The following is an 8,291-nucleotide window of genomic DNA, read 5'->3' as shown; positions in this document are numbered from 1 at the left end:
TCCCTCACACCCACACCGGGGACCCTCCGCCCGCTCACCACCCAGCACAGCGGCTGTTCCCTTCCCCACCTTCCCGTCCCAGAGACAGGAAAAGACTAAAGTGGACAGAAAAGGATGGCGGGGGACACCGGGGGCGGAGGGGAGACAGGGGGCAGGGCACCCCGAATTGGGAGGAGGGACAGAGGGCAGGGCAGAGAAGATGGAGCCGAGCGGCGACCGAGGAAGGCAGAGCTGCCCCAAAGGTGGAGCAGGGCGGACAGGGGAGACAGGGAAGAGGAGGACAGTGAGGAGCCGGGGACGGGGACCCGCCGGCTCCCCTCAGTCCGGCCGTGGCACCCCGAGCTGCTCGGCGTCAGGCAGGGGACGGAACGGGGACGGTGCCCGAGTGACCGGCCCGGCTGACCCGGACCAGCCCTGAGGGACGAGGACCTGGGTGACCGTTAACCGGCCGGTGGCAGGGACTGGATGGGGAACAACGAGGGGACCCGCTGCCTCGGCCCGGCCGCGGGCGCACTGAGCCGCACGGCAGCGCACCTCCCAGCGCCGACTCCTCCGGCGAGCCGCTGCCTGCGCCTTAAATACCCTGCTAAAAATAGCCTGCGAGGCCACCTTCCAATCAGACGTGCCCGAAGTTCGAATTTGGCCAATAGCGAGGGCCGTGAGAGAGAGGCTCGGTCACGCCAGGCGGGGCCGCGCTGAACCGGCGCCCGCCATTGGCCCCAGCTGACATCATCGGCGCGCAGCCCCCGGGACGGGCGCGGCGTGATTGGGCGGTGCGCGGGGCGGGCCGGACGAGTCACGTGGGGGGGAGGGAGTGGGGGGAGCTAGGCGAGGAGGAGGGGGAGCTGGCAGCGGAGGTTTGAATAGGGAAGTTTTGCAGGGGTTACGTTTGCAGTCAGTCCGGTGTTTGCAAATATTGTGTGGGCTCGCGAGCGCGTCTCTGGACTCCGGCAGGATCTGAACCCGCGGCGCCTCACTGCTGGGCACTGAGTTTGCATGAAACTTTCCCTGCGCTGCAGGCACGGCCGCTGCGCTCCCGACTCCAGACCGCACACCTCCGTGTTGGTTCAACAGCGGGGACTGTCTTTTCCAAACCGACATGGATGTACTCCCAATGTGCAGCATCTTCCAGGAACTCCAGATTGTGCATGAGACCGGGTACTTCTCGGCGCTGCCCTCCCTGGAGGAATATTGGCAACAGGTAAATAGGAATTATGTGCCAGGTACCCCGGTGCGCCACGGAGGGTGCATCACGCACGGACAGTCCTGGTGTGTGGTTGAAGGTGCACTGCTTTTTCTTTTTTTTTTATGGTTTGGGTAAAAAAAAATTAAAATTAAAATAATTATTCTTAAAACATAGTCCTGCTGTCTCCGGTGCGAGAGGCACTTTGAAAAAGCTTTTTCCAGCTTGGAGCGGAGTTGTCATTTGCGTGGAGCGCCCCAGCGCTTCGTTGCTCCCAGTGTTTTAGCCCGTTTCTGGGGCTTCTGAACCGGAGGGCAGACCCAGCTCCACCGGCTGATCTCACAGCGCGAGCCCTTGGCAGAAGTTTGGTGCTTGTACCAGCTCCAGACTCCACAGCTGGAACTTGTCATTTGAACTTGCGTGGAAGCCAAGGGTATTTTTGTCAAAGATATTTGTTTTTGTTTTCCTTTTTGGTCTTTGTACTTAGACAGTTTTGTGTTTATTTTTTTAAAATTAGAAATTTCACCAGCAAAACACCCACCAGCTCTTTTTCTCTACCAGGCCATTTGCTTCTTTGGCATCCTTAACATTTACCTCCATCTGCCTTGTTTTTCTTACCTGCTTCTTTTGTTAAAAAAAAAAGAAAGAAAGAAAGAACGTTTGCACAATCAGTGACTTATCAGTCATATGACAGTGAGCTCTTCTAGTCTGAGTTTGGGAAGAAGAGCCTCAGTTTCCGGCATTTTTTTTTCCTTCTAGTGAAACTAGAATTTTTGGCATTGGACAAATCTGAAACTCAGTTTTTCCCCTTTCTAATTTATTAGTATTGCCCGAAGGGAGAGAGATTCTGACACTTGTCACATTGTTTTTTTAAAAGATAGAAGCGGCTGTCTCTCTGCCCTGCTAGAATGTTGGCTTTTGTCACAAAGTACAAATATATTCTGTGGATTTCAAAGCCTAGAAAGCTTTAAGAGGGATGAAGTGCAGTGTGGCAACCTTCTAATGCCTGCTTGATTGTTCTCAGTCCTGTCCTGCCTTCCTCTCCCCTGCCCCCTTTTCCGCCTTAAGAAGCTGCTCCCTAGGACGTGATTGAAATTGATCTAAGTAGTTTCCTTCGGGCATTTGGGATTTGGGCCCCAAGCCAGGCTGAGCTCTCCTTCGCCTTCAGAGGCTTTTAAACTCTGAGAGCTTCGCTCCGGTCCCCAGAGCTCATCAGCGTAATGGAGATTTTAAATTAGCCAGATGATAAAGTTTAATAAGATCTCAATAAATGTGCTTTTGTTTTTCTTTGGAACATCCATAAAATATCTAGCCATCTCTCCTCAGAACACTCTGGCCTGCCGTTGTAACCTAGACATACAGTTTTAGGGGTAAAGAGAAAACAATGGTTGTTTTCCCCCCCTTTGCTTGCTCATGCTTGCTCCCTGAGGATTCTGTGGGGAGGGGGAAGGGTTTGTGTGCTATATTATGATCGCAGGCACGTTGCTAAGAAAGCAAGCATGAGTGAGCCCTTCGGGTAGCTTAGCTAGTCCTGACCATGATTTGCTAAAAAGGGCAAAGTCGGCTGTAGCAATGTAAACCTGTAGAATTGCGGTCCTATAGACAACCTTATATGGCCATCCAGGCAATTGATCCTAGTGAAGAGAAGGGCAGATATAATTTAATCCTAAAATGTTTCCTACCGTTTTTCTTTTCCAGTGGCTAGAAAGTTTGAGATGGTGGGGAGAGGGGATGCTGGTCTCTCGGCAGTGGTAGCTTCTTGAAAGGTTGGTTGTGGGTCTGGGGAGGGGGCACTCTGTCCATGACACACTGCATGCATATCTGAACCGGGTTCTTTTTTGGCTGCTGGTCAGAATTTCAAAAGGAAGTCTCCTCTGGCATTGCGTGAAAGAAATAGAGTGATGACTCATACAGTTGTACTCTTGGCCAGTAGATAAAGTTCTTGTCCATTGTGGCACTCCCAGCAGGGCCGGGAGGAATTTCCCCTCCTGCATCCTTTACAATAGCAGATGGCCATTCTGGAATGATTTCTCCCCTCTGTTGTAGAAGCTCTTGTTTTTCTCTGACCACTGTGGAAGTCATTAAAGTTGTGTGTACCCATGGCCCTGCACTTGGGAATGGCATTCTTTGAAAGCCTACTAGGTCTGGGCTAAGCAGGAAATGGGTGGTTTCTGTGCAGCTCCATTGATGTCCTTGAATATAGACCATCAGCTTGCTGCGTCTGCTCACCGAGTGTGGCCCTGTGCTGTCAGCTGTGTCTGCAAAGGGAGACACATGCAATGTCAGAACACATTGCATTGTATGCGTTGCAGCCTGTTTTGTGCTTGAGAAAGGAGGATGGCTGGGTTTCTCTTAATTGCACATGGTTCTCGAGACTGTCAGATAATCTGGCTAAACCTGTCGGGGGTGTGTCTGAGGCTGGTTTTCTTTGTGTGGTTTACAGAAACTCATTAGAAATGTCAACACTGGTAACTATAACAAAAACTGGCTTAGTGACCTTCAGTCACTGTGGCCTTTGGTCCAACATGGTATTTCTTCTGAATTCATCCCCATTCCTAGAAACAGCTTTCCTCTTGCTCTCCTAAAGACACGGTTCTTAGTGACATGGCCACAGTCTGTTTGCCCTTCATCCCTGCATGTATTTTGGAAATAGGCTTTTGGTTCCATTTTCAGTTGTCATAATCACGTGCCTTCTTGTGGTTCCTTTCGCACAGACCTGCCTGGAGTTGGAACGCTATCTCCAGAGTGAACCCTGCTATGTGTCAGCCTCTGAAATCAAGTTCGACAGCCAGGAAGATCTGTGGACCAAAATTATTCTGGCTCGGGAGAAAAAGGAAGACCCTGAAGTGAAGGTTTCCTCCAGTCCCCCTGAGGATGCTCTCAGCAGCCCCAGCTTTGGCTACAACCTGGAGACCAACAGCTTGAACTCGGATGTGAGCAGCGAGTCATCGGACAGTTCCGAGGAACTCTCACCCACTTCCAAGTTTACCTCTGACCCCATTGGCGAAGTGCTGGTCAACTCGGGGAACCTGAGCTCCTCCGTCACCTCCACACCCCCTTCTTCCCCAGAACTGAGCAGAGACCCTTCCCACCTGTGGGGCTGTGCACCCGGTGAGCCGCACCCTCCAGGGAAGATACGCGGTGGGACTTCGGGGAAGCCGGGTGACAAGGGCAGCAGCGGGGACGCCTCCCCAGACGGCCGGAGGAGGGTGCACCGATGCCACTTTAATGGCTGCCGAAAAGTTTACACCAAAAGCTCCCACTTGAAAGCACATCAGCGCACTCACACAGGTCAGTCCCTCCTGCGACCCGGGAGGTGGGCCGCTGGTGGGCGCCACTGAATTGCACCAGCCCTGGGAGGGGGCCGGGCTCCGCAGAAGGCTGTCAGAGCAGACACATCCTCACCTCACTCTTTCCCTAAAGAGATGGGTCTCTGGGAAAGACAGAGTAGGAGGTGAAAGACTGGACATGTGCCGATGAATGGTTGACACTTTCAGAGTAAACAGACAAGAGGTAAATCACGTTCTCCATCTCCACCCAACCCCCTACCCACTCCAAACCTCCCGGTTATCAGGACCCATTGTGATAGTGTTACATGGAGTTGCCTCTGATTTTTTTTTTTTTTAAATGAAACTCAAAGATCAGGAGAGAGGGTGGCTGGACAGCATGGTGCACGCTGCTGTTGACAGTGTGGGGATTGAACTTGACCATAAGCTCTGTGTAGCAGTTTTGATCAGTGGGTGCTTACTGGGAATTTCTCTGTGGATCATGCTGTGCTTTTGTTTTCTGATACCAATTTTTAAAAACCACAAATTGAAAAAAAAGTTTTTAATGAAATACTACAACCTAGCCCTAGCCAGTTTTGCTCAGTGGTTAGAGCATTGGCCTGAGAACTAAAGGGTCCTGGGTTCAATTCCAGGCAAGGGCACATACCTCGGTTACAGGCTCAATCCTTGGCCCTGGTCGGGGCATGTGTAGGAGGCAACCAATCGATGTGTCTCTTTCACATCGATGTTTCTCTGGGTCTTTCTTCCCCCTCCTTCCCCCTCTCTCTAAAAATCAATGGAAAAATATCCTCGGGTAAAGATTAACAATAACAACAACAACAAAAAGAAATACAGCAGCCTAGATGAAAGTTCTATTGGAAATTACTATTATAGTCTCTAGGGTAACTGGTGATGAGTCACAGAAATGTTAGAGCTGGAAGGGACCTTAGAGATCAAGTCACTCAAGCTCTCATCCTACCAGTAATGAGAGGAGATGGCTGAGCCCTCGGCCAGGGTTCCCAAGATGGTCATGGCTGAGGGGGATCAGGACCCAGGTGCCATTTGTCCCAACAGCATTCTCTGCGACTGGTTTTGGCAAAACGGTTCCTGTCCTCAGGTAGCACTTTTTAGTGAATTCATATTTATAATCTGACCAAGGAACAAAGTGGACTTGGTTATTTCATTGCCATTTAGAAAGTTCTTTGACAGCCCTGGATGGGGTTTCCCAGAAACTCATGACTTCAGTTCTGGAGAAATGTAGTTTCTCGGAGGAAACAACAAAGCTCATTCCACAGGGAAGTGAGTAAGGAGCAAAATAAGTACTTGGGAGAAACCGTTTCCATGGAGAAAGCAATAAAACCCTGCCCTCACAGAGGCTGTGGGTCCAGTGGGCTGACACATCACCTCCCAAGTATTTCTTCAGTCTGAGTAATCATCTTTCTTACATATTAACTGACTAAGGTCATGTGGGCTCCGGGTCGCTTCCACAGCACTTGGCTAGGAAGGCCTGAGGCCAGGTCAGGAAAGAGCTCCTGGGTGTTACCTTCGGAGCGGAGCGCCAGCTGCTGTTCCTGATTGAGGTGTGTGAGGAATTCCCGAGGCCGCCAGACCTGGCGCTTGCTAAGCTTGCTAATGAGTTGACTTTCCCCATGTGGCGTTGTAGCAGGGCCCCTTCCCTCACTGGACAGTGAAGTCATGGCGTGCTTGTCTTGTGCTCTCTTCCCAGGAGAAAAGCCTTACAGATGCTCATGGGAAGGGTGTGAGTGGCGTTTTGCAAGAAGCGATGAGTTAACCAGACACTTCAGAAAGCACACTGGTGCCAAGCCTTTTAAATGTTCCCACTGTGACAGGTACGTGCTTGAAGCGCTGGGTTCGGGAATGCCACCCCCCTCATGGCACAGGCATACAGTAAACCTGGAGGAAGGCGAATGTTTTCCTAGCCTGTATTGTGCTGTTTTAGCCTCGGACAAGTCTCTAATATGCCTGTTGTCCAAGTTAGGATGCCCTGTTGTCCTGTGTGTGTAAAGCCAGCGTGATTTCATTCCTACTGAAGTAGGCCTTCAGTAGTTTTTGAATTTCAAGACTGGGCAGGAATGTGCTCCAAAGAGCTGAATGGAGACCTTAATTTATATTTCTATCAGTTGGAATTTCCTCACCCTGAAAATAAATTGTGATGATTCAGTGGATTGCCAGCTTCCCTTTGAGAAGGGCTGGGTGGGGGTGTGCAGGGTGGGAGATCTGTAATCCGGAGAAGGCTAGAGATCTAACCTCTCTGATGCTGATTGGTTCTGCAGGTGTTTCTCCAGGTCCGACCACCTGGCCCTGCACATGAAGAGACACCTCTGAGGGAGCAGAGTGTGAATCCTGCGGCTAAAACGGCTTCCAGGCTGAGAGACGGCCATGGAAGGAGGGTGCGTGTTCCAGCCAAAGCATGCCATTTTGCACCCCACCCAGTTGCCTCCAGGACCTCTCCTTGGAAGGTCTTTCGAAGGCGAAAGAAGTCATGTCAGAAGCGGCAGAGCGCCTGTGGTGTGTGGTGTTTGGGTGGCCTGGACTCGCCACTGGTACCTATCTTCTGAGTGGTCCCTAAGCCTTTGCCGTGAGCATGTGCACTGAGAATGTTAATGGTTGGGTTGATTGTATGTGGAGGATCTATTAGGACTGTGTGATGAGGCAGAGTCTTTCCTGTGCAGTAGCAAGACTGCAAGAGACAGAAAAAAAAAAATCGTTTGAATGTTTTGTGTGTGACAGGTAAACCATGAGATGAGATGACCACCAATCATTTCTTTGGGGGGTGGGAGGGTGTCTGCGCCTTACGAAAAAAAAAAAAAAAGAAAAAAAAAGAAGGGAAAACATGGAGGGCGGAGTGTGCGTGGTCAGAACCCTGTGTGGCGAGTGGTTGTGGGAGGGGGAGCCCTCCTGTGTGAGAGGAACATTGGCGTCTGGTGCAGCTACGAATCGAATCGTGCAATGTGTCAAGTAGCTTGTTCTACTGGCTACAACAGCTCATTTGTTACCCTTTGTATAAGCTGTGTATTTACAAATATAACACAATGGTAACCTTTCCTTATAAGACAACAGTAATGCATGGTCTAGGGAACTTTCTGCTTTTCCATTTTTAAATCAGAACTCCAATTTTGATTCCAGTTACTGAGCAGCTAAGATACAATTTGTTGAAATCAGTGATCCCTAGCCATTTGGGCCTGGCAATACACAATTTCTCTCCCCTTCGATTTTGTAACACTCCCCTTCCAGAAAGGTGGTGTGCAACATAGGATTGTTTTTTAAATGATTCTGAATTTGATGACCTTTTTGGAAATTTAATGATGCCCTTCAAGACATTGGACGCCTACTGAGTGTCAAGAATGCGAGGGCTGGTCTAATGGTACATTAGACTAAGAACCTAAAATTTTCTCAGTTGGGTGGATAAAACCACTAAAGCTTAGAAAGTGTTTTCTCATGCAGCTATGTTTCTCTTATTTATGCCTTGAGGACTAATTTCTGGTTTTCTAGCTGTTAATGCACTGTAGATCTTAATAATGGTGCCTTATGCAAGTGGCCCCTTATGTGGGGGTCTCATACAGGGGTATGGGTGATGCATGCTTTATTAAGGCTCTTTTTTCACCTGGCATTGTACTGTATCAATGTAAAATACAGAAAAAAATCTCCTTAAAGTCCTCCTTCACAAAGACAAATAGAGAGATAAAAACCCCCCAAACAAGTCAGTATTTACTCAATATTTTGCATAACTTGACCATCAGTGTTAAAATGGAAAACACATGATAATTGAAAAACCTGACCATTTCTGCCACCATGAGACTTTTCATATAGACTTTGCACAA

General features: G+C 49.6%; 1 protein-coding gene across 3 annotated transcripts; it reads left to right on the top strand.

Moving 5' to 3' along the window:
* The first annotated feature begins 249 nt into the window (after positions 1-249).
* Positions 250-7,520, top strand: KLF6 (KLF transcription factor 6). 3 transcript variants are annotated; one of them, XM_081089377.1, is made up of 4 exons: positions 250-1,201; positions 3,898-4,474; positions 6,176-6,299; positions 6,744-7,520. In XM_081089377.1, exons 1-4 carry the CDS (start codon positions 1,100-1,102, stop codon positions 6,793-6,795), a joined length of 855 nt encoding a protein of 284 aa, XP_080945503.1. In that variant the 5' UTR covers positions 250-1,099; the 3' UTR covers positions 6,796-7,520. The 3 variants fall into 3 exon arrangements, 2 of the variants coding, with proteins under 2 accessions (XP_080945503.1, XP_080945504.1); XR_013995902.1 differs by having other exon boundaries at positions 862-1,201; positions 3,898-4,696; positions 6,744-7,267; XM_081089378.1 differs by lacking the exon at positions 250-1,201 and adding an exon at positions 3,153-3,272 and having other exon boundaries at positions 6,744-7,267.
* The last annotated feature ends 771 nt before the right edge of the window (positions 7,521-8,291 follow it).

Source organism: Myotis nattereri (assembly GCF_964212035.1).
Source record: "Myotis nattereri genome assembly, chromosome: 1".
NCBI classification, from domain to species: domain Eukaryota; kingdom Metazoa; phylum Chordata; class Mammalia; order Chiroptera; family Vespertilionidae; genus Myotis; species Myotis nattereri.
Note: the sequence above shows the minus strand (reverse complement) of the source record. Positions and strands in the feature narration are given on the sequence as shown.

What these genes read in the sequence shown, in the direction of transcription:
- KLF6 (XM_081089377.1), top strand. Translation starts at nt 1,100, where the DNA reads ATGGATGTACTCCCAATGTGCAGCATCTTCCAGGAACTCCAGATTGTG. An exon ending in TGGAGGAATATTGGCAACAG is followed by an intron (nt 1,202 to 3,897) that starts GTAAATAGGAAT and finishes CCTTTCGCACAG; the next exon opens with ACCTGCCTGGAGTTGGAACG. An exon ending in AAATGTTCCCACTGTGACAG is followed by an intron (nt 6,300 to 6,743) that starts GTACGTGCTTGA and finishes TTGGTTCTGCAG; the next exon opens with GTGTTTCTCCAGGTCCGACC.